This window comes from Heteronotia binoei, chromosome 21 (genome assembly GCF_032191835.1).
Source record: "Heteronotia binoei isolate CCM8104 ecotype False Entrance Well chromosome 21, APGP_CSIRO_Hbin_v1, whole genome shotgun sequence".
Lineage (NCBI taxonomy): Eukaryota > Metazoa > Chordata > Lepidosauria > Squamata > Gekkonidae > Heteronotia > Heteronotia binoei.
Genome location: NC_083243.1, coordinates 15,377,849 through 15,403,391, shown reverse-complemented (window position 1 = coordinate 15,403,391; position 25,543 = coordinate 15,377,849). Strand labels below are relative to the sequence as shown.

The 25,543-nt window shown below is 49.4% G+C and overlaps 1 protein-coding gene and 1 non-coding gene across 2 annotated transcripts in view; one reads left to right on the top strand and one right to left on the bottom strand.

Moving 5' to 3' along the window:
* Nucleotides 1–25,543, bottom strand: part of DAAM1 (dishevelled associated activator of morphogenesis 1) — a 97,050-nt gene that overhangs the window by 31,638 nt on the left and 39,869 nt on the right. Inside the window, exons 12-14 of the mRNA XM_060261510.1 lie at nucleotides 14,927–14,956; nucleotides 9,547–9,650; nucleotides 3,416–3,500 (exon numbers count right to left, since the gene is read on the bottom strand). Of these exons, the coding sequence (XP_060117493.1) occupies nucleotides 3,416–3,500; nucleotides 9,547–9,650; nucleotides 14,927–14,956 (219 nt within the window). The remainder of the gene's footprint in view (nucleotides 1–3,415; nucleotides 3,501–9,546; nucleotides 9,651–14,926; nucleotides 14,957–25,543) is intronic.
* On the top strand, nucleotides 9,018–9,084 carry TRNAA-GGC (transfer RNA alanine (anticodon GGC)). Its single transcript has one exon. It is a non-coding gene; the product is annotated as a tRNA-Ala (tRNA).

Here is a 25,543-nt window from a genome sequence, read left to right as displayed (position 1 = left end):
GAGGAGCTCATTAGCATATCCCCCCAGCCAAAAGCAACCCGATGCAAGGAAGGAGAGCCCCAAGCGAGCGAGGCCTGCTTGGGCTGGCTAGAGATCCAACCACCCCAAGCAGGCCTCCCTCACCTGGGGCTCTCCTGGACTGCTCTGCCCCCAGTCAAAAGGCCAGCAAGCCACTGGCTGCCCAAAATCACATCAGAAGTGGAGAAAGGGTGGCGCGGACTTCTCCGGGGGTTAATGAGGGCTGCTGGTGTGTGTGGGGGGTGTCAAAGCGCCTGGTGGCTGGCTGGCTGCCCGCTCTCCTAATCCAGGGATTGTTATGCAGCCGCACCTACTATTCAATAGACAAGATAGGTGAGGAGGAGGATGGGGAACCTCAGAAAGGTTCAGGAGCTGCGCCACAGTGTGTGTGTATGTATAAAATTTTTTTGCCACTGTGTGACACAGAGTGTTGGACTGGATGGGCCACTGGCCTGATCCAACATGGCTTCTCTTATGTTCTTATGTGTGACACAGAGTGTTGGACTGGATGGGCCATTGGCCTGATTCAACATGGCTTCTCTTATGTTCTTATGTGACACAGAGTGTTGGAATGGATGGGCCATTGGCCTGATCCAACATGGCTTCTCTTATGTTCTTATGTGACACAGAGTGTTGGACTGGATGGGCCATTGGCCTGATCCAACATGGCTTCTCTTATGTTCTTATGTGACACAGAGTGTTGGACTGGATGGGCCATTGGCCTGATCCAACATGGCTTCTCTTATGTTCTTATGTGTGACACAGAGTGTTGGACTGGATGGGCCACTGCCCTGATCCAACATGGCTTCTCTTATGTTCTTATGTGTGACACAGAGTGTTGGACTGGATGGGCCACTGGCCTGATCCAACATGGCTCCTCTTATGTTCTTATGTGTGACACAGAGTGTTGGACTGGATGGGCCATTGGCCTGATCCAACATGGCTTCTCTTATGTTCTTATGTGTGACACAGAGTGTTGGACTGGATGGGCCATTGGCCTGACCCAACATGGCTTCTCTTATGTTCTTATGTGACACAGAGTGTTGGACTGGATGGGCCACTGGCCTGATCCAACATGGCTTCTCTTCTGTTCTTATGTGTGACACAGAGTGTTGGACTGGATGGGCCACTGGCCTGATCCAACATGGCTTCTCTTCTGTTCTTATGTGTGACACAGAGTGTTGGACTGGATGGGCCATTGGCCTGATCCAACATGGCTTCTCTTATGTTCTTATGTGTGACACAGAGTGTTGGACTGGATGGGCCATTGGCCTGACCCAACATGGCTCCTCTTATGTTCTTATGTGTGACACAGAGTGTTGGACTGGATGGGCCATTGGCCTGATCCAACATGGCTTCTCTTATGTTCTTATGTGTGACACAGAGTGTTGGACTGGATGGGCCACTGGCCTGATCCAACATGGCTCCTCTTATGTTCTTATGTGTGACACAGAGTGTTGGACTGGATGGGCCATTGGCCTGATCCAACATGACTTCTCTTATGTTCTTATGTGACACAGAGTGTTGGACTGGATGGGCCACTGGCCTGATCCAACATGGCTTCTCTTATGTTCTTATGTGTGACACAGAGTGTTGGACTGGATGGGCCATTGGCCTGATCCAACATGGCTTCTCTTATGTTCTTATGTGACACAGAGTGTTGGAATGGATGGGCCATTGGCCTGATCCAACATGGCTTCTCTTATGTTCTTATGTGACACAGAGTGTTGGACTGGATGGGCCATTGGCCTGATCCAACATGGCTTCTCTTATGTTCTTATGTGACACAAAGTGTTGGACTGGATGGGCCATTGGCCTGATCCAACATGGCTTCTCTTATGTTCTTATGTGTGACACAGAGTGTTGGACTGGATGGGCCACTGCCCTGATCCAACATGGCTTCTCTTATGTTCTTATGTGTGACACAGAGTGTTGGACTGGATGGGCCACTGGCCTGATCCAACATGGCTCCTCTTATGTTCTTATGTGTGACACAGAGTGTTGGACTGGATGGGCCATTGGCCTGATCCAACATGGCTTCTCTTATGTTCTTATGTGTGACACAGAGTGTTGGACTGGATGGGCCATTGGCCTGACCCAACATGGCTTCTCTTATGTTCTTATGTGACACAGAGTGTTGGACTGGATGGGCCACTGGCCTGATCCAACATGGCTTCTCTTCTGTTCTTATGTGTGACACAGAGTGTTGGACTGGATGGGCCACTGGCCTGATCCAACATGGCTTCTCTTCTGTTCTTATGTGTGACACAGAGTGTTGGACTGGATGGGCCATTGGCCTGATCCAACATGGCTTCTCTTATGTTCTTATGTGTGACACAGAGTGTTGGACTGGATGGGCCATTGGCCTGACCCAACATGGCTCCTCTTATGTTCTTATGTGTGACACAGAGTGTTGGACTGGATGGGCCATTGGCCTGATCCAACATGGCTTCTCTTATGTTCTTATGTGTGACACAGAGTGTTGGACTGGATGGGCCACTGGCCTGATCCAACATGGCTCCTCTTATGTTCTTATGTGTGACACAGAGTGTTGGACTGGATGGGCCATTGGCCTGATCCAACATGGCTTCTCTTATGTTCTTATGTGACACAGAGTGTTGGACTGGATGGGCCATTGGCCTGATCCAACATGGCTTCTCTTATGTTCTTATGTGACACAGAGTGTTGGACTGGATGGGCCATTGGCCTGATCCAACATGGCTTCTCTTATGTTCTTATGTGTGACACAGAGTGTTGGACTGGATGGGCCACTGGCCTGATCCAACATGGCTTCTCTTCTGTTCTTATGTGTGACACAGAGTGTTGGACTGGATGGGCCATTGGCCTGATCCAACATGGCTTCTCTTATGTTCTTATGCCCCTGTGAGCTCCTGCTGAATCTGAGGCCTGAACCTAAGTTTAATCCTGATTTATTTTGTCCATTCAAACCTTTCTGAATGCCACTAAAGGTCTGAAATTAAGACATTAATTATGAGACCCTGGATCTCCTTGGTGGTCTCCTAATCCAAATACTAACCAGGACCAACCCTGGTTTGCTTCTGAGATTGGATGAGATTGGGCTAGCCAGTGAAATCCAGGTCAGGGCTAGACTGTTTATTTCATTCATTTCTATCCTGCCTTTTATCCCCAGTGGGCATCCAAAGCAGTGTCCATGATATATACTCATAGCAGCCCTGTGAAGGTAGGTTTGACAGAGAGAGAGTGATCGGCCCATGGTCACCCCCTGAGCTTCCATGCCAGAGTGGAGATTCCAACCTAACTCTTCCAAATTGTAGTCTGACCCTCTAAGCACTACTGGCTTAGTCAGAGAAAGCGACCAGCCCAAAGTCAGCCAATAAGCACTGTCCTCGGGGAACCTGAACCCAGGTCTTCTCACCTGCTCCAGCATGTCTTTTGGCAAGTCCTCCTGCTCGTCCATCGTCATAATTGCACGTTTGATTTCATCGTTTGATAGTTTCAGCCTGGAAAAGGGGCAATGAGAGTAGAGGGTTAGGTGACCGTCTCCTCTGCTATATCCCTGGGAAGGAGGAGGAGAAGGAGAAGGAGGAGGAGGAGAAGAAGGAGGAGGAGGAGGAGAAGGAGGAGGAGAAGGAGGAGGAGAAGAAGGAGGAGAAGAAGGAGGAGGAGGAGGAGAAGGAGAAGAAGGAGGAGGAGAAGGAGAAGAAGCAGAAGGAGAAGGAGAAGAAGGAGGAGGAGGAGAAGGAGGAAGAGGAGGAGGAGGAGAAGGAGGAGAAGAAGGAGGAGGAGGAGAAGAAGGAGGAGGAGGAGGAGAAGGAGGAGAAGAAGGAGGAGGAGGAGAAGGAGAAGAAGGAGGAGAAGGAGGAGGAGAAGAAGGAGGAGGAGGAGGAGAAGGAGAAGAAGGAGGAGAAGGAGAAAAAGCAGAAGGAGAAGAAGAAGGAGAAGAAGGAGGAGGAGGAGAAGAAGACAGAGGAGGAGGAGAAGGAGGAGGAAGTGGAGATATTGGATTTATATCCTGCCCTTCATTCTCAGAGCGGCTCACAGCCTCCTTTATCTTCCTCCCCGACAACAGAGGTCTCATTTATGTCAGATCTGGCCCTCATAACAAATGAGTCTGACACCCCTGCTGTAGTCTGATCTGCACTGAGCAGGGCGTTGGACTGGATGGCCTAAATGGCCCCTTCCAACTCTGCGATTCTATGATATTCAAGCATGGGGATATACCTTTTGAACCCTGGGACTAGAAGGTGTGTGTGGAAATCACACTCTGTGTGAATATGCCCTTTGCTGGTTCTGAAATATATTTCCTCAGGAGGAGGGAGAGGGAGAGAGAGAGAGAGAGAGAGAGAGAGAGAGAGAGAGAGAGAGAGAGAGAGAGAGGTCTCTCAGTGCCAAAAGAGAACATTGACGACGAGGTGGGAACGTGGCCAGGAAAAAAAAACAGCTACAAGCCTCTCCCGAAAACCCACAATCATTATCTTTGTTGGCAGCCGCCGTGGAGCACAAAAATTGTCCCGGGGGTGGAACTGGGTCACGGTGCTGGCTGTCGCGAGGGAATGAAATGCTGAAACTCTTTAACGAGATGTGACAGCTTGCGAAGAAAGCCCGGCTAAAACGTGACGCTGTTTTTGGTGCGGCTTTGCAGGGAGGGACGGGACACCTCGTAAAAGGACGAGTGGGGGGGGGGGGGAATACACACCCTGAAGAGGATGGGGGGTGGAATTCTTTGCGTAGGACAACGAAGATGATGAGGGGGCTGGAGCCCATTCCATGGGAGGAAAGGATGAAGAATCTGGGACTTTCCAGGAAAGAGATGACAGGTGCCGGGGCGGCCAAACTTGCTTAACGTAAGAGCCACACAGAATAAACGTCAGATGTCTGAGAGCCGCAAGACATGAACAGCAGATGTTTGAAAACCAGGAAGGAAGGAAGGGAGGGAGGCAAATAGATGGAGGGAATGGAAGAGGGAGAGGTGCAAAGAAAGCAACTTTAACATTAAATACATTCTCCAAGCCGACCAGCAGGGCAGAGGGAGCTTGGAGAGCCACACAATATGTGTGAAAGAGCCACATGTGGCTCCCGGGCCACAGTTTGGCCACCCCCGGGATAGAGGTTTCTAAAATATGCACGGGGTGCAGAGAGCTGGCAAAGGGAATTTTTCCTCCCTCTTCCAAAGGCTAGAACTCGAGGGCATCCAATAACGGACGGGCAGTAGGTTCCAGACAGGAAAAAAAGGAAATACTGCTTTACAAAGCAAATGATTCAAATGTGAAACTCGTTGCTGGAAGATGTAGTGATGGCCACAGGAGCAGAAAGCTTTAAAAGGCGATCAGATAGATTCATGGAGCATAAGGCGATCAGTGGCTACCAGCCATGGTGACTGAGGGGAACCTCCACATTCAGAGGCCCTAATCCTCTGTATCCCAGAGCAGGAGGCAACACCAAGGGAAGGCCTTGGCCTCTATGCCCTGCCGTTGGCCCTCCAGAGGAACAGGCTGGCCACTGTGAGACAGGAGGCTGGACTAGATGGACCCCTGGTCTGATCCAGCAGGGCTCTTCTGATGTTCTTATGAAAGCCTCTCTGCCCTGTTGTTGGCCATCCACAGGAACTGGTTGGCCACTGTGTGAGACAGGAGGCTGTATTAGATGGATCACTGGTCTGATCCAGCAGGGATCTTCTGATGTTCTTATGAAGGCCTCGGCCTCTCTGCCCTGTTGTTGGCCCTCCAGAGGAACTGGTCGGCCACTGTGTGAGCCAGGATGCTGGACTACATGGAGCCCTGGTCTGATCCAGCAGGGCTCTTCTGATGTTCTTATGAAGGCCTTGGCGTCTATGCCCTGCCGTTGGCCCTCCAGAGGAACTGGTTGGCCACTGTGTGAGACAGGAGGCTGGACTAGATGGACCCCTGGTCTGATCCAGCAGGGCTCTTCTGATGTTCTTATGAAAGCCTCTCTGCCCTGTTGTTGGCCATCCACAGGAACTGGTTGGCCACTGTGTGAGACAGGAGGCTGTATTAGATGGACCCATGGTCTGATCCAGCAGGGCTCTTCTGATGTTCTTATGAAGGCCTCAGCCTCTCTGCCCTGTTGTTGGCCGTCCAGAGGAACTGGCTGGCCACTGTGTGAGACAGGAGGCTGGACTAGATGGACCCATGGTCTGATCCAGCAGGGCTCTTCTGATGTTCTTATGAAGGCCTCAGCCTCTCTGCCCTGTTGTTGGCCCTCCAGAGGAACTGGTTGGCCACTGTGTGAGACAGGAGGCTGGACTAGATGGACCCATGGTCTGATCCAGCAGGGTTCTTCTGATGTCCTTATGAAGGCCTCAGCCTCTCTGCCCTGTTGTTGGCCCTCCAGAGGAACTAGTTGGCCACCGTATGAGACAGGAGGCTGGACTAGATGGACCACTGGTCTGATCCAGCAGGGCACTTCTGATGTTCTTATGAAGGCCTTGGCTTCTCTGGCCCTGTTGTTGGCACTCCAGAGGAACTGGTTGGCCTCTGTGTGAGGCAGGATGCTGGACTAGATGGACCACTGGTCTGATCCAGCAGGGGTCTTCTGATGTTCTTCTGAAGGCCTCAGCCTCTCTGCCCTGTCGCTGGCCCTCCAGAGGAACTGGTTGGCCACTGTGTGAGACAGGAGGCTGTACTAGATGGACCACTGGTCTGATCCAGCAGGGCTCTTCTGATGTTCTTCTGAAGGCCTCAGCCTCTCTGCCCTGTCGCTGGCCCTCCAGAGGAACTGGCTGGCCACTGTGTGAGGCAGGAGGCTGTACTAGATGGATCACTAGTCTGATCCAGCAGAACAGCGAAACTATTTGTTGGCGTGGATGAGAAAACTAAATATGACCTCGCTACACAATCGCGTTTCCCAGCCAAGCACAGAGAGAGAAAATTATCTTTCTACGCATCATGCCAGAGAGTTATCTGTACTGCTTTATAAAAATAGTCCTCGGTGACTCGCCAAAGACAAGCGTTTGTCACTGACACAACAGCACAAGGGCATAGCATCCAAACCGCGAGGTCATAGTCCCGCTGTACACGGCATTGGTCAGGCTGCCCTGGAAGGACTGTGTGCAGTTCTGGAGGCCTCACTTCATGAAGGATGTGGACAGAACGGAGCGGGTGCAAAGGAGAGCGACGAGGATGAGCAGGGGCCTGGAGACCAAGAAGTCCTGTGAGGAAAGACTGAGCGGCTTGGGAAGGTTAAGTCTGGAGAAGAGGAGGATGAGAGGCGACAGGGTGGCTCTCCTGAAGTATCTGAAGGGCTGTCACTTGGAGGAGGCAGAGAGAACTCACACTTCTATTGATCCCCAGGCCGAGGGAGGCAAGATTGAAGACCACCAGAGATAGAGCCTGCTCAATCGTCGTCCCTTGTTGGTGGAACCAACTGCCGGAGGAGGTCAGAGCCTCGCGGGGCCTCGCCCTGTTCCGCAAGGCCTGCAAGACAACACTTTTTCGGCTAGCCTTCCGCTAAAGTGCCGGCTGGCCTCTAATTAAATTGCCGATGTAGCAATACAAAAGGATACCTAAGAGGATGGAATGCCCTCGAAAATTTGATACTAGCCCCAAACCGTTTTATTGTTTGATATGGTTTGAATTGTTGCAATTGTCGAATGGATGTCTTATTGTAATTTATTGTTTTCATTGTTGTGAGCCCCCCGAGCCTGCTTCAGTGGGGAGGGCGGGATATAAATGTAATAAATCTAATCTAATCTAATGGGTTTAAATTAACCATATATTAGGAAAAACTTGCTTACGATAAGAGTTGTTCGACAGAGGAAGCAGCTACCAAGGGAGGTGGGTGACCGCCCCCTCACTGGCAGTCTTTAAGCAGCAGGGGAGGGACGGTGGCTCAGTGGTAGAGCATCTGCTTGGTAAGCAGAAGGTCCCAGGTTCAATCCCTGGCATCTCCAACTAAAAAGGGTCCAGGCAAATAGTTGTGAAAATCCTCAGCTTGAGACCCTGGAGAGCAGGGGAGGGCTGGTGGCTCAGCGGTAGAGCATCTGCTTGGTAAGCAGAAGGTCCCAGGTTCAATCCCCGGCATCTCCAACTAAAAAGGGTCCAGGCAAATAGTCATGAAAAATCTCAGCTTGAGACCCTGGAGAGCTGCTGCCAGTCTGAGTAGACAATACTGATTTTGATGGACTGAGGGTCTGATTCAGTAGAAGGCAGCTTCATATGTTCATATGAGTCCAGCAGCAGCTGCATGATTATTTGCCGGAGATGCTTTAGGGCAGGGGTGTCGAACTCATTTGTTGTGAGGGCCGGATCTGACATAGAGACCTTGCTGGGACGCGCCATGTCAGGTTGGGCCATGTGTGTACCTACTTAAGATTAGGTAGCAGAGATATAAATTTTATAAAGAATTTTATAAAGAAATAAAGACAAGCATAAATATATATTCTTTTCAAACACGCTTAGCACTCCTTGGTGTTAAAGATGCTTTCTTTGTATTTCTCCCATGGGATCCAGGGAACTGGGCAAAGGAAGCTCTGGCTCTTTCCTTCCTTCTCCAGGGCTGGTGGGGAAGAGCCTCAGCCAATAGAAGGAAGATAGCTTTGGTTCAGTAGCTCTGCTGTACAACTGAGAGAGCCTGGCAAAGCAAGCTATTCTTCCCCCCTTCCTCCCCAAAGGAGGAGCCTCAGCCAACGGAGAAAACGGAGGTTTTGCTCTTTAGCTCCTGTGCAATGGAGCAAGCCTTGTAAAGCAAGCTGTGATGCAGAAGGAAGCAAAATATAGGGGGAAGGAAGCAGATGACAGCCAGTTGCTCAGGGGCCTGATAGAGCCCTCCGGGGGCCTGATTCGGCCCCTGTGCTGCATGTTTGACACCCCTGCTTTAGGCTGATCCTACATGGAGCAGGGGGTTGGACTGGATGGGCTGCATGGCCCCTTCCAACTCGGTGGGAGCCATCACGCTGGGAAATTGGCACGATATCATCTCAGCTCCAAAAAAGCCACCTGAGTTTGAAAGACCTCAGCCTGAGACTCTCAGGAGTCGCTGCCAGTCTGAGTAGGAGGGACGGTGGCTCAGTGGTAGAGCATCTGCTTGGCAAGCAGAAGGTCCCAGGTTCAATCCCTGGCATCTCCAAAAAAGGGTCCAGGCAAATAGGTGTGAAAAACCTCAGCTTGAGACCCTGGAGAGCCGCTGCCAGTCTGAGAAGACAATACTGATTTTGATGGACCAAAGGTCTGATTCAGTATAAGGCAGCTTCATATGAGTAGACAAAACTGACTTTGAGGGACTGAAGGTTTGATTCCGTAGAAGGCAGCTTCATGAGACTCATATTGGCAGTGATGCTGGGGAAAAGGAAGGTAGAATTCTCTTGCGCAAGGGCTACACTTTTTTTCTGTCCGATGGCACCCTGCCCACGTGGAAGCAGGAGATCATCCCGCCGCTCTCTATCTCCCATCCCTTGTGGGACCACATTAGACAAGCATCGCTGGTGGGTTCCAGACCCTGGCAAATGCCTGACTTGCATGCAGAGATACAGTCTCAGAACAACTGACTCCTTTGAGAGCGGGAAGGGAGGGGGGAAAGAATCAGCGATACCTTGAGAGGAGAATGTTGCAATTCTGGGCCCTACGTCCATCTATGACCGAAAGCTCCTTGACTTTATGCCTGGAACTCAGTGTGTCATCGAGAGTGTCTTCTTTCTATGGGAGGCATGAAAAGAATCCATTAATACACAGATGAGTGCTGACATCTCGGAACTCTGCATATTCAGCATCAATCAAGAAGTTTCCCCCCGCAAGCTGACAACTTTAAAATCCAGAGCCTGCCACTGAAATACAATCAGCTGTTTCACAAACCAGCATGTTCTCTTTTCTGGGGGGGTGGGGAGGACAAGAAACCATGTAAATATTGACCCAGATGGAACGATTTAAGAGCTCACAAGTGTGCGGACGGCGAGGAACATAGAAAGGGGTTCCCAAGCACAGACAAATTATGATGCTCCGTTCAGGGCTGTTTTACTAACAGCTGGGGACTGTGTTGAACTTAGCTTTCAAATTTCAAGCTGTGGGCTGCTTGTAAGGGAAGGGGCCAGAGGTCAGTGGTAGAGCACATGGTTTGCATGCTCAGGGTCCCAGGTTCAGTCCCTGACATCTCTAGTTAAACACGGATGGCAGGAAGCTGGGTGGGGAAAATACTCCTCTCTGCCTGAGGCCTTGAAAAGTCACTGACAGCCAGGATAGAGACACAATCCTGAATGAGAAAAACTGAGGTTTTGACGAGGGGTGTGTGCTTCGTATAGACTGAGCTGAATAAATACCCAAAAACTTATGGGTATTTTTCGGGTATTTATTCAGTCAAATCAGATTTTCTAACCTGATTCGGTTAGTTATCTAGCTGCACCCGAATAAAAGACAATATTATTCTGCTTTTATTCGGGCTCAGCTTCACGCAGCGAAGCAGTGTGAGTTCACCCAGCTTTAAGGAGACATACTTTCCTTTCCCTTGTTGAGGCGTGCTGCTGCTGTAGCACAACTTGGGGAGGGAAGGGAAGGTATGAAGCCAAATAAATTTAGCAATATCAATTATTTCCTGGATCCCAGTATCATACCGATACTGGGATTTGGAAATATCAGTATATATCACTATTCCTCAAGTATGGTATATCTGAACCTGAAAAATACTGGGGGGGGGGGTTTGTGGGGGGAGCACACCTCTAGTTCTGACTCAGTATTAGCAGGTATCCATGCTCAAAATGGAGGAAGGGTGACCTGCTTCAAGAGACTTCGGAGAAGAGCTACATCTTCGCATGCAGTCGGTTCCCCTGTACAGCCCCGTGGGTTCTCAAGGATAGGCATTGTGGAAGATTCTAGAAAGCTGCCATTTACAGGGTGGGAACGCTTTCACCATCGAGAGAAGATTTTCGTACATCCAACTGAGGCCCCTTACCCCGTGGACTGTTTGAGGCTACGGGGCCACAAATGGTTCAGGCTACTTTGTGTAAGCAGGTCTAACACAGGGGTCCTCAGCGGGATGCCCACGGGCACCATGACACTCGCCAAGTATTTTTAGAAAGTGGATGAGGCTTTTGTCCAGCAAGGCTTCTGAACAGCTGCTGAAAATTTGATTTTGTAACAAAAGAGAAAAAAAACCTGTATAAAAGTGACAACTGTTGATACAAGTCTTGGCTTGCTACTCTATATTTTGAAACAAACAATTTATTATCAATATTATTGACAAAAAACACTACACACTAGATGCCAGAATTTGACAACACTGGCAAAATTACAATTGTTACAGCAACAGCAGCAGCAATGGATTGCCTAGGTAACAACTATCCATTTCATTTGCCTTCTTCAGGCTGCAGTTCACTAGGTAAAGCTTTGCGTTCAGTAATGGGATACCCAGTATTCCCTTCAAATTTATATTTAGACACTCTCCATCTTTAACAATTGTTGTATAGACAGTTGCAGTTGGAGCCTCAGAGAGCAACAGTCTTCCATTAGGGGTTACCCTTTTGTCAGATTCAAAATGTCTCTGTGCTAAGCTCGGAGTGTAGTGTTTTTTGTCAATAATATTGACAATAAATTGTTTGTTTCCAAATATAGAGTAGCAAGCCAAGAATTGTATCAACAGTTGTTACTTTTATACAGTTTGTTTTCCTTTTGTTACAATATCACTTTTCTGTATAGCCATCTCTTGCTGAAGATTTGATTGGCTGTGCAGATTTGAAAAACAAAAAAACTGGTCAGCAGCTGCCACCATGGCACAAGGGTCTTCGCTGTGTGCCTGAGGGCAAGCTGTGGCGGCCATTTTGTGGCTGGCTCCACTTCCTGCAGCAGCCATATTTTGGCTCTGCCCACCATGTTGTGTCAGAATTCTGCAGGCTCAGAATTGTTGGGGATCCCTGGGAGATTTAGCTGCAAGGTTTCAGTACAGGAATTTGAAGTCTCACAGAAATTTTCTCCAGCATTCACTCTTAAAACTAGCGTCAGAACACCAATGCTAAAACCAGGAGGGAGCAGGCACAGAGCACAACTCCCTCCCACTTCTCTCCATCCATGGCTGCCGGTTACTGGAAATGGACGACAAGGAAGAGAAGCCCCATTGTGCTTCACTGGGGCATTCTGCTCCCTGCTCAAACGTAAGACGGCCATCAGATTTAGGTGAGTAGAGTTCAGTAGTGCTTATAAGTGAGAGGTCAATTTGACTGAGGCAAAAATCAAGCAGGCAGGCAAACAAACACCTAGCTGTGGGAAAACAAGAGGGTGTCGCTTTGAGGACCTCCCAAGAAATGGTACTTAGGACCAGGCCTTGAATTCAGCAGGAACTCACAGAGCGCAGCTCCTGAACCTTTCTGAGGGTTCTTCCTTCTCCATCCACCACTGTGCATTGAATAGCAGGTGCAGCTGCATAACAATCCCTGGATTAGGAGGGCGGGCAGCCAGCCAGCCACCTGGAGCTTTGCCACGCCCCCAGCAGCCCTCATTAACCCCTGGAGAAGCCCACGCCACCCTTTCTCCATTTCTTATGTGATTTTGGGTGGCAGATGTCTTGCTGGCCTTTTGACTGGGAGGGGGGCGGTAGTCAAGGAGAGCCTCAGGTGAACGAGGCCTGCTTGGGCTGGCTGGATCTCCAGCCAGTCCAAGCAGGCCTCGCTCGCCCGGGGCTCTCCTTTCTTGCATCGGGTTGCTTTTGGCTGGGGGGGGGGCGGCATATGTTAATGAGTTATGCTAATGAGCTCCACCACCTATTTTTCTACAAAACGACCCCTGCTTAGGACTCAGGGAGATGGAGGGGAAGAAAGAATTAAAACTCAGATCAGAGGAAGTCCAAGAGGTGAGAAAAACAAAGCAGGTGGAGAAGGGAGAGAAACAGGGACAGACAAATGAGTGATGGAAGGTTGGGATAACCCCAAACTGGGACAACACTAGAGCAAGCCTAGAAAGGATCTGGCCTTCCTATGGCTTTAACATTACAAATAAGTAGGGCTTTTTTTGTAGCAGGAACTCCTTTGCATATTAGGCTACACCCCACCCCCCCTTGATGTAGCCAGTCCTCTTGGAGCTTACAGTAGGTCCTGTAAGAAGAGCCCTGTAAGCTCTTGGAGGATTGGCTACATCAGGGGGGCGTGGCCTAATAGGCAAAGGAGTTCCTGCTACAAAAAAAGCCCCATCTTTGCCTATTAGACCACCCACCCCTGATGTAGCCAATCCTCCTGGAGCTTACAGTAGGTCCTGTAAGAAGAGCCCTGTAAGCTCTTGGAGGATTGGCTACATCATGGGTGTGTGGCCTAACAGGCCAAGGAGTTCCTGCTACAAAAAAAAAGCCCTGCAAGTAAGGTTTTTGAAAACCTCCAGGAAATATTTAGCTTCGATACCCTGACCTATACTCTGACAATAGGTCAACTGCTGAAAGGCAAAATTTCAAATCACTTTGACAATGGCAACCGGACAATCCTGATGTTATACCCGACCGGGAAGGAAGTGCACCAGTATTTCAGTAAATGCATGAGATTAATTCCTGCCCCCACCGAGTGACCTGAGTCGAGTGACCCCTAACATACAATTGGCCATCTGCAGAAATGAGTTTAAGAGCTGGGTGAACACAAGAACAAATGGCTACTGGTCAGGTTAGTTAGCAGGCTGCCAACCTTTTCGCTGGTGCAAATGCAGAACGAAAGACTTGTGTCCGATTTCCTGTGGGCTTTCTCACCCATACGTGCCCCCCTGCAGCAGTGCTAGACAGCAAGTGGAGGACAGGTTACAAAGCCCTCCCAAGCAGGCTGTGGAAGGATATGAGGAGGATGATATCGGATTTATAGCCCACCTTGTACTCTGAATCTCAGAGCGGTCACAATCTCCTTTACTGCCCCCTCCTTCCACAACAGACACCCTGTGAGGTAGGTGGGGCTGAGAGAGTTCTCACAGCAGCTGCCCTTTCAAGCACAACTCCTATGAAAGCTATGGCTGACCCAAGGCCATTCCAGCAGCTTCAAGTGGAGGAGTTGGAAGGGATGGTGGCTCAGTGGTAGAGCATCTGCTTGGCAAGCAGAAGGTCCCAGGTTCAATCCCCGGCATCTCCAAAAAAGGGTCCAGGCAAATAGGTGTGAAAAACCTCAGCTTGAGACCCTGGAGAGCCGCTGCCAGTCTGAGAAGACAATACTGACTTTGATGGACCAAGGGTCTGATTCAGTATAAGGCAGCTTCATATGTTCATATGAACTTAAGAGTGGGGAATCAAACCCTGTTCTCCCAGGTAAGAGAACTTAACTGCTACACCAAACTGGCGCAGGCATCAGAGGAGATGGGTGGCTACCCCCACCGCCCACACCTGTTGGGGTCTCCAAAAGGCATGGGGGGAGATCCTTTCCCTGCTTTTGCACTCCAGGGGTGAAAAGGGAGAAAACCCCACTGCTCACACCTCTCAAAGACTCTGAGAGTCTCACACAGGGGGAACTCAGAGAGGCACCCAGGCTGGACACCATGATGTCACCCAGGGCTCTTTTTCTAGCAGGAGCTCCTCTGCATATTAGGCCATGCCCCTCCTGATGTAGCCAATCTTCCAAGACCATACAGGGCTCTTAGTACAGGGTCTTCTGTAAGTTCCAGAAGGATTGGCTACATCAGGGGGGCGTGGCCTAATATGCAGAGGAAAAAGAGCCCCTTTGTCACTGAGTCATATGAGGGGGCACTCATTTCAGCGCCCCAAGAAGGCCAGCACCCTAGACGATAGCCTAGTAACAGAGCTGGCCCTGGTTCTGCGTTGTTTTCATACGCAGCTCTTTGGGTCTTAAGCAGCCACAAAGCTACCGTGATATTTCCACAAAACAGGTACCAAAAAAATAAATAAATCTCAAAATGGTTTCCGAGAGCCAGGCCCCGCCCCCGTTGCCTCGACCTCCAGCAAGCGAATACGTTAAGTTCCGGCACTTTAATTGCAAAGAATCTCTCGCTCGTTCTGAAGGAAGCGGACTTACCTGCTTGGAGTTACTGTTCACAAAGAAGTCCTGGGGCCATAGCAGAAGGATGAGAGAGGCGCGGGGGGGAAAAAAGCGTGCAGTTCAGTGGTCACAGCAAAAAAAAAGAGAGAGAAATAAACACCCCCAAAACACAAAATAAAAAGGAAAAAAGCGTCAAAGCACAGCTGGGAAGGGGGTTATAAATCCAGCAGTGCTTCCTGCAAAACCCTCCCTCCAGCACTCGGACATCTCTGCTGCAGTCATTATAATGCTAATCAGGAGGCGCGGTAACGTTACAAGGGGCGTTAGCGGAAAGGGGTCTGCAGTAGAGCGGCATGCGGAATCGGAGAGAGCCGAGAAAGAAGCCGTTTGACAATCAGGCACGGTTGTGTTAGTTCGACGAGCTTATTTGTGCAGATGCAAAGTGGAGCGTGCGACTAATCAACTGTCTCTTCCGAGAGCTGGCCCACACAATCAAGAGATGCCCACGGCTGCTTTGGAGTCTGAATGCTGTGACATTGTAGTGGGATATGGAACTCTCTGTCTGGGGCAGTGATGCTTTGTATTCTTGGTGCTGGAGGGGGGGGCACAGTGGGAGGGCATCTAGCCCCACTGGTGGACCTCCTGATGGCACCTGGCTTATTTGGCCACTGTGTAACACAGAGTGTTCAACTGGGTGGGCCACTGGCCTGATCCAATATGGCTTCTCTTATGTTCTTATGTGTGACACAGAGTGTTGGACTGGGTAGGCCATTGGCCTGATCCAACATGGCTTCTCTTATGTTCTTATGTATGACACAGAGTATTGGACTGGGTGGGCCATTGGCCTGATCCAACATGGCTTCTCTTATGTTCTTAAGTGTGACACAGAGTATTGGACTGGGTGGGCCAATGGCCTGATCCAACATGGCTTCTCTTATGTTCTTATGTGCTAGTTCCTTTCTTTTCTCAGGGCTGCTGGATGCAGAGATGTTAGAATGTACGACCCCTTGATTTTATTCTAAGAAGGCTGTGATAAGGGCACACTAAAAACCTACAGAGAGCCCACCACCTCAAAAGGAAGCCCGTTCCACCGAGGAACTGCTCTGTCCAGGAAGTTCTCCTTAATGTTTAGCCGAAAACTCTTTCGATTTGATTTCAACCTGTTGTCATCCTGGGCGTTTGGTTTCTGTATTTTACTTTTGGTTTTGATTGAATTTACGGAGTACCTTTAAATACTTTTGTTTTTAATCGTTAGCTACCTTGGGAAGCCCTGATCCAGAAGAAAGGCAGGACACCAATCTTGTAAGTAAGTACAATAAAATAGAGGATTGATACTGGAGATAACAACAACGCGGGCATGCCTGTGCCAGAACGCCCAGAGAGCATGGCACCATTAGTACGGGAAGCCGCCAGGCTGTGGGCCCCTCCCGCTTGATCTCTGACTTTCCAACAGTACCAGAGTAGCACGGGACAGAGCCCCAAGATCCTGCAACCTAAATCTGACCCACCTTCTCAAACCAGTCTTGGATATATCGCTAGCATGGAGGGAACTTTACACCCCTCTGCACAGCCAAGGCGTCATGGCTCTGGGTTGCGCCCCGGAGAGCAAGCCCTAGACCAGGGGAGGCCAAACTGTGGCTCGGGAGCCACATGTGCCGCTTTCACACACATTGTGTAGCTCTCGAAGCCGCTACCACCCCACTGGCTGGCTGGGAGAAGAAGGGTTGCCAATCCCCAGGTGGGGGCAGGGGATCCCCTGGTTTGGAGACCCTCCCCCCGCTTCAGGGTCATCAGAAAGCGGGGGGAGGGGAGGGAAATGTCTGCTGGGAACTCTGTTATTCCCTATGGAGATTTATTCCCATAGAAAATCATGGAGAATTGACCTGCTGGTATCTGGGGCTCTGGGGGTGCTGTTCTTTGGGGTAGAGGCACCAAATTTGCAGAATAACATCTAGTGCCTCTCCCCAAAATTCCCCCAAGTTTCAAAAAGATTGGACCAGGGGGACCAATTCTATGAGCCCCAAAAGAAGGTGCCCCTATCCTTCATTATTTCCTATGGAAGGAAGGAATTGAAAAGGTGTGCCGTCCCTTTAAATGTGATGGCCAGAACTCCCTTTGGAGTTCAATTATGCTTGTCACAGCCTTGATCTTGGCTCCACCCCTAATGTCTCCTGGCTCCACCCCCAAAGTCCCCAGATCTTTCTTGAATTGGACTTGGCAACCCTAGGGAGAAGGGATTTCTCTCTTTAAATCACTCATCAAAGCCAAGCCAGCCGGCAGCTTGGAGAACACATTTAAGATTAAAGTTGCTTTCTTTTCACCTCTCCCTCTCCCCCATCTTCCTCCCTCCCTTCTGTTAAACGTCTGACGTTGATGTCTTGCGGCTCTCCAACAATTGACATTTATTCTATGTGGCTCTTGCATTAAGCAAGTTTGGCCACCCCTGCCGTAGACTGTCTGGCACCCTCGGCAAGGCTAACTTCTGGCACCCCCTCCCCCCGCGATGATAGCATCACCGAGTCACATGGGGACACCCTATTTGGCGCCTGTCATGACCCTGGGCCTAGTGAGGCCTGCAGGCCCCAGGGAAGCCTGCTTAGGAGTTACTGGGAAAAGCCTACATCTCCCAGGATCCCCTCTGTCCCTCTGATTGGGTAGCAAGGGGTTTGGAGGGAAACAGGCCCAGAGAGGGGTGGGGCCTGGGAGGAGAAGATAAAAGGGCCAAGCCCAGGAAGTGGGTGTTCTTTCCCTGGAAGGCTTAGCTGGGGGTGGGCTGTTGTCTGGAGAGCTGGAAGCAAGGGAAAGGCCCTTACTCAAGGGAGGTGGGTATGTTTAGCCTGGCGAGGAGATGACCAAAACCAATGGGTTGAAAATTTATTTATTTTTGGCTAAACATCAGAAAGAACTTCCTGACAGAGTGGTGCCTCAGTGGAACAGGCTTCCTCGCAAGGTGGTGGGCTCTCCTTTTTGGAGGTTTTTAAGCAGAGGCTAGATGGCCATCTGACAGCTGATTCTGTGAACTTAGGTAGACCATGAGAAGGAGGGCAGGGGGAGGTACTTGTGAACTTCCTGCATTGTGCATGGGGATTGGACTAGATGACGCTGGAGGTCCCTTCCAATTCTATGAGTCTATTATTCCTACAGGTGCCTGGCTCCAGGATGGATCAGTTAGGGGTCACGGGGGGAAGGGCCTTCTCGCTTGTGGCCCCTTTCCTGAGGAATGCTCTCTTCGATGACACCTTGACTTGTTTAGTTTACGCAGGGCATGAAAAGCTGAATTATTTAGGATGTCCTTAAGAGGTTAACCATGTGATTGGGCTGTCTTAATAGCTGTATGGCGATAGCCGTGTATTTTTAACATTTTCATGTTAATAGTCTATATCTGTTATTTGTTTTTAAGTGGGTTTTTTGACTTTATTGAGTTTTAAGGTTGTAAGTCGCCACAAGACCCTTCCAGTGAGTGGCAACTCTCCCCCCCACATCTGATAGATAAATAAATAAATACAGGATCTAGCAAATAAGTCAAAAACTCGCACAAGTTACTGAGTTAACCAGTCACGTTAAGAAGTCCTGGTTTTGGTGAAAATACCAGGTTACACCGAGCTAGAATCCTGCATGACGCTTACCAGGGCTTTTTTCATAGCAGGAACTCCTTTGCCTATTAGGCCACGGCCCCCTGATGTAGCCAATCCTCCTGGAGCTTACAGGACTCTTCTTACAAAGCCTGCTGTAAGCTCCAGGAGGATTGGCTGCATCAGGGGTGGGTGGCCTAATAGCCAAAGATAGGGCTTTTTTTTGTAGCAGGAACTCCTTTGCCTATTAGGCCACACACCTGATGTAGCCAATCCTCCTGGAGCTTACAGGACTCTTTGTGCAGGGCCTGCTGTAAGGTCCAGGAGGACTGGCTACATCAGGGAGGTGTGGCCTAATATGCAACGGAGTTCCTGCTAAAAAAAAAAAGCCTTGAGCCACTAACAGTTTATGTTTGCTTTGGCAGCAGCCAGGGACAAAATGCATCAAATGCATTGGCCGGAATCGAAGGAAACCAACACTGCGTGTAAGCAAAACAATGCCCCCCCCAGAGCATTCTGCTAATCTGAAATAGTATCAGCTTCTAATTATCTTTCTCCCAAAGCATTCTTTTGAATCACTCTTCTTCCCTTTCCCCAATCTTGATTCTTGTACCAACAAGATATTAAGAACATAAGAGAAGCCATGTTGGATCAGGCCAATGGCCCATCCAGTCCAACAGTCTGTGTCACACAGTGGCCAATACATGTGCGTGTGTGTGTGTGTGTGTACACACACACACACACATACTGTGGCTAATAGCCACTGATGGACCTCTGCTCCATATTTTTATCCAATCCCCTCTTAAAGTTGGCTACGCTTGTAGCTGCCGCCACCTCTTATAGCAGGGAATTCCACATATTAATCACCCTTTGGGTGAAGAAGTACTTCCTTTTATCCATTCTAACCCGACTGCTCAGCAATTTCATTGAATGCCCACGAGTTCTCGTATTGTGAGAAAGGGAGAAAAGGACTTCTTTCTCTACTTTCTCCATCCCATGCATTATCTTGTAAACCTCTATCATGTCACCCCGCAGTCGACGTTTCTCCAAGCTAGAGCCCCAAGCGTTTTAACCTTTCTTCATAGGGAAAGTATTCCAACCCTTGAATCATTCTAGTTGCCCTTTTCTGCACTTTTTCCAATGCATTTTGAGGTGCGGCGACCAGAACTGCACACAGTACTCCAAATGAGGCCGCCCCATCGATTTATACAGGGGCATTATGATCCTGGCTGCGTTGTTTTCAATTCCCTTCCTAATAATTCCCAGCATGGCGTTGGCCTTTTCTATTGCAAAGGCTGCAGGTATGCGAGGCATACCTGCAGGGTCTTCAGATGCTTCCTCTGACGTGTTCTCATGTTAACGGCAAGCACAGTGAGTGGCCCAGTCTCTCGTGGCCTTGCAGGGCATGCCCATCGCTGACTGTCGAGTTCTCACGGGTTGTTTTTTTAATAGCAGGATCCCTGATCTCAAGCTTAAGTGAAAAATAGGAGCAACCTCTTGGAGAAATCATTTCCCGATCAGCTTTTGTTTAGGCCAGGTTTGAGAGGTGAGCTGGTTCGCCCTTAGAGAGCCGTCTCCAAGCTTCTAATACGCACGTCACCACAAGGTGGATTTCTCCGGGTTTTCAACATGACCGTTTCGGGAGCTAGCATGCCTCCTGTGCCATTAACACTAAGGCAAGTTCGTCCACTGGTTTGTACAGGAGCACAATTTCACTCCAACTGAGTATGATCAGAGAACAACGGTTAATGAGGACCATTGGTGTCGATTCACTCTGCTCTGGTTGGACCTCACTTAGAGTATTGTGTTCAGTTTTGGGCACCACGATTTAAGAAGGATCTGGACAAGCTGGAACGGGTCCAGAGGAGGGCGACGAAGACGGTGAGGGGTCTGGAGACCAAGTCCTATGAGGAAAGGTTGAAGGAGCTGGGCATTTTAGCCTGGAGAGGAGATGACTGAGAGGGAATACCATCACCATCTTCGAGTGCTTGAAGGGCTGTCATACAGAGGATGGTGTGGAGTTGTTTTCTGTGGCCCCAGAAGGTCGGACAAGAACCAACAGGTTTGACTAAACATCAGGAAGAATGTTCCGGTAGAAGGTTCCACAGTGGAAGGAACACAGGCTTCCTCGTGAAGTGCTGGGCTCTCCTTCTTTGGAGGTTTTTTAATAGAGGCTCAATGGCCACCTGACAGAAATGCTGATCCTGTGAACATAGGCAGGTCGTAAAAGGAAGAGCAGGAAGGGTTGAGTCAGTGCTTAGGTCTCGTGGTCCCTTCTTACACGCCCAGGGAAATGCTGCTCACCTCTTTGGGGTCAGGCAGCAATCTTCTCCAGGCCAGTTTTGCCAAGGATCCTCGAGAATTTTTTTTTTTTGCCGTCTACTGGGCTTGGAGCAGGGGTCACTGGGCGTGGGCAGGAGGTATTGGCGAATTTCCTGCATTGTGCATGGGGTGGGACTAGATCAGGGGTGGCCAAACTGCGGCTCGGGAGCCACATGTGGCTCTTTCACACATATTACGTGGCTCTTAAAGCTCCCACCGCCTGACTGGGAGAAGGCATTTCTCTCTAAATCGCTTCTCCGAGACAAGCCAGCTGGCAGCTTGGAGAATGCATTTAAAATTAAAGTTGCTTTCTTTCCACCTCTCTTTCCACTGGTGAGTCAGTTTGGTGTAGTGGTTAAGTGCATGGACTCTTAGCTGGGAGAACCGGGTTTGATTCCCCACTCCTCCACTTGCAGCTGCTGGAATGGCTTTGGGTCAGCCATAGCTCTGGCAGAGGTTGTCCTTGAAAGGGCAGCTGCTGTGAGAGCCCTCTCCAGCCCCACCCACCTCACAGGGTATCTGTTGTGGGGAAGGAAGGTAAAGGAGATTGTGAGCCGCTCTGAGACTCTTCGGAGTGGAGGGCGGGATATAAATCCAATATCTTCATCTACCTCACAGGGTGTCTGTTGTGTGGGAGGAAGGGAAAGGAGACTGTGAGCTGCTCTGAGACTCTTTGGAGTGGAGGGCGGGATATAAATCCAATATCTTCATCTACCTCACAGGGTGTCTGTTGTGTGGGAGGAAGGGAAAGGAGACTGTGAGCTGCTCTGAGACTCTTCGGAGTGGAGGGCGGGATATAAATCCAATATCTTCATCTACCTCACAGGGTGTCTGTCGTGGGGGAGGAAGGGAAAGGAGATTGTGAGCTGCTCTGAGACTCTTTGGAGTGGAGGGCGGGATATAAATCCAATATCTTCTTCTTCTTGCTTCCTTCCTCTCCCCATCTATTTCCCTTCCTTCCTTCCTTCCTTCCTTCCTTCCTTCCTTCCTTCCTTCCTTCCTTCCTTCCTTCCTTCCTTCCTTCCTTCCAATGATCCCTCTAAGCTGTGGAGTCTTGTGAGCAAAAATTCTATGTTGTAAGTTGTGAGTGAGCAATTTGGCTCCTGCATAAATTAGTTTGCTCTGGGGGCCATCCTTCCTGAGCTAAGACCAACGTGTGTGAGCCGGAGGCTAAAAAGCTGTGACCTAACTCACACTAACTCAGTTTAGAGGGAACACTGCTTGCTTGCTTGCTTCCTTGTCTTGTGGCTCTCATACATCTGTTTATTCTGTGTGGCTCTTACGTGAACCAAGTTTGGCCACCCCTGGACTTGATGACCCTGGAGGTAACTCCCAATTCTACGATTCTAAAAAAACACAAGAAAAAATGCGTTCGCTTGCCTTCAGAAGGCCTCCGCTCTGCCTCCCCAGCACCTTCCGCTTCATGCGCTATTATAGCTCATTTTTTAAAAAAAACATGTCACAGCAGTAATCACACACCATCAGCTCAAGTGCCATCAAGGGGAGATGCCAGACCCGGTTCTATTTCTCATTAGTGGACGGTTTGGGGGCAGAATATTTTTGCATCTCTCTGACTGCGCCGGGTCCCAGGGGCAGGGAGAAGAGACGCTCGGCGTACAGCGGGTCGAGGCGAGCCAGAAGAATGCTCTGCGCGCGCCTGAAAATAGCTCATCAATCCCGTTCCACCGAGACGGGCTCTGTGCACACAGCGATCTTGCCGAAAGCTTTATTGCTTCAGCTGCATCGGAGGGGAGGCTCTTCAAATATCTGTATCGCACAGAAGACTCGCTTAATGAAGATAGGACACCCTCGGCAACAGAAAGGCCATTTAAAAAAAAAACCCTGTTGCAATAACCATAGAGAATCTCGCACGCCAAGTTCCCTACGTCCCCCTCTCGAGCTATGTAGTCATGTCAGACGTGGAAAAGCGGTAATACGATTTATCGTTGAGACCCCGCTTTCCATTTGCAAGCTGCTTTTTAAAGCTCTTATTCGCAGGTAGTTTAGTGTAGTGGTGAAGTGTGCGGACTCTTATCTGGGAAAACCGGTTTTGATTCCCCACTCCTCCACTTGCACCTGCTGGAATGGCCTTGGGTCAGCCATAGCTCTGGCAGAGGTTGTCCTTGAAAGGGCAGCTGCTGTGAGAGTCCTCTCAGCCCCAGCCACCTCACAGGGTATCTTTTGTGGGGGAGGAAGGGAAAGGAGATTGTGAGCTGCTCTGAGACTCTTTGGAATGGAGGGCGGGATATAAATCCAATATCTTCATCTACCTCACAGAGTGTCTGTTGTGGGGGAGGAAGGTAAAGGAGATTGTGAGCCGCTCTGAGACTCTTTGGAGTGGAGGGCGGGATATAAATCCAATATCTTCATCTACCTCACAGGGTGTATGTTGTGGGGGAGGAAGGGAAAGGAGATTGTGAGCTGCTCTGAGACTCTTTGGAATGGAGGGCGGGATATAAATCCAATATCTTCATCTACCTCACAGAGTGTCTGTTGTGGGGGAGGAAGGTAAAGGAGATTGTGAGCCGCTCTGAGACTCTTTGGAGTGGAGGGCGGGATATAAATCCAATATCTTCATCTACCTCACAGGGTGTCTGTTGTGGGGGAGGAAGGGAAAGGAGATTGTGAGCTGCTCTGAGACTCTTTGGAATGGAGGGCGGGATATAAATCCAATATCTTCATCTACCTCACAGAGTGTCTGTTGTGGGGGAGGAAGGGAAAGGAGATTGTGAGCCGCTCTGAGACTCTTTGGAGTGGAGGGCGGGATATAAATCCAATATCTTCTTCTACATCACAGGGTGTGTGTGTTGTGGGGGAGGAAGGTAAAGGAGATTGTGAGCCGCTCTGAGGCTCTTCGGAGTGGAGGGCGGGATATAAATCCAATATCATCATTATCTTCTTGCTTTTTTGTGCTTTCACCTTGTCGATGGGTGCAGTAAGTCACCTACCTCCAAAAAGATATTACAGGAAGGGTGGCCAAACGGTGGCTCTTTCACTCATACTGTGTGGCTCTTGAAGCCTCCATTGTCCTGTCGGCTGGCTTGGAGAAGGCATTTCTCTTTAAATCACTTCTTCAAGCTAAGCCAGCCAGAGCCTTGACAAATGCATTTAAAGTTAAGTGTCCACACTATCCATGCTGTTACTGGTTTAACTGTTTTAATTTTTAATGTTTTTAATTGTTGACTGTTTTATTGTAATAGAGTAATTATTGGTTTTACTGTTTGATATGTTGGAATCCGCCCTGAGCCCAATTTGGGAAAGGGCGGAATATAAATCCACAGAAATAAATAAAAAAAATAAAGTTGCTTTCTTTCCCCCTCCCTCTCATCTCCTTCCTTCGATCTGATATTCATGTCTTGTGGCTATCAAATATCTGACATTTGTTCTATGGGGCTCTTACGTTAAGCAAGATGGGACACCCCTGTATTATAGCTTTGGAAAAGGTGCAGGAAAGGACAACTTAAGGGGATGGAACGCCTTCCCTTTGAAGAAAGGTTAAAGAAGATTTCATGGGAGTGATACAAAGAAAGCACCATGAAGACCAACCAGCGCTAACGTTTTAAGCATGTTTTATTTTAAGTTCTAAAAAAAAAAAAAGCGTCAATTGTGTTTCTGTCCTTTATAAAGTTTATAACTCTGCTACCTGGCATTACTATTTATGGCACACACACGGCCTGGCCCATCAAGGTCTCATCTATGGCAGATCTAGCCCTCATAATAAATGAGCTTGGCACCTCTGACTTGTGGCCGTCCCTACAGGCAACATCCTTGCTCAGTACATTATACAGGACTCGATGAAATTCTGAGTTGATTTTTTTTTTTTTGCGGCTTTCTAATAAGGTTGCAGAACCGATACCGTTGCACCGGATTTAATTTTTGCTTTAGTTTTACGTTACGTTTTGGATCCCCAGTACAGAGGGAGAGAAGAAGAAGAAAAAGAAGAAGATATTGGATTTATATCCCGCCCTCCACTCCGAAGAGTCTCAGAGCAGCTCACAATCTCCTTTACCTTTCTCCCTCACACCAGACACCCTGTGAGGTAGATGAAGATATTGGATTTATATCCCGCCCTTCACTCTGAAGAGTCTCAGAGCAGCTCACAGTCTCCTTTACCTTCCTCCCCCACAACAGACACCCTGTGAGGTAGATGAAGATATTGGATTTATATCCCGCCCTCCACTCCGAAGAGTCTCAGAGCGGCTCACAATCTCCTTTCCCTTCCTCACCCACAACAGACACCCTGTGAGGTAGATGAAGATATTGGATTTATATCCCGCCCTCCACTCTGAAGAGTCTCAGAGCGGCTCACAATCCCCTTTCCCTTCCCCCCCCACAACAGACACCCTGTGAGGTAGATGAAGATATTGGATTTATATCCTGCCCTCCACTCCAAAGAGTCTCAGAGCGGCTCACAATCCCCTTTCCCTTCCCCCCCACAACAGACACCCTGTGAGGTGGGTGGGGCTGGAGAGGGCTCTCACAGCAGCTGCCCTTTCAAGGACAACCTCTGCCAGAGCTCTGGCTGACCCAAGGCCATTCCAGCAGGTGCAAGTGGAGGAGTGGGGAATCAAACCCGGTTCTCCCAGATAAGAGTCCACACACTTAACCACTACACCAAACTGGCTCTCAAGCTTCAATTGCGTTTGTGTCCTTTATAAAGTTTATAACTCTGCTACCTGGCATTACTATTTATGGCACACAAGATCTCATTTATGGCAGATCTAGCCCTCATAATAAATGAACTTGGCACCTCTGACTT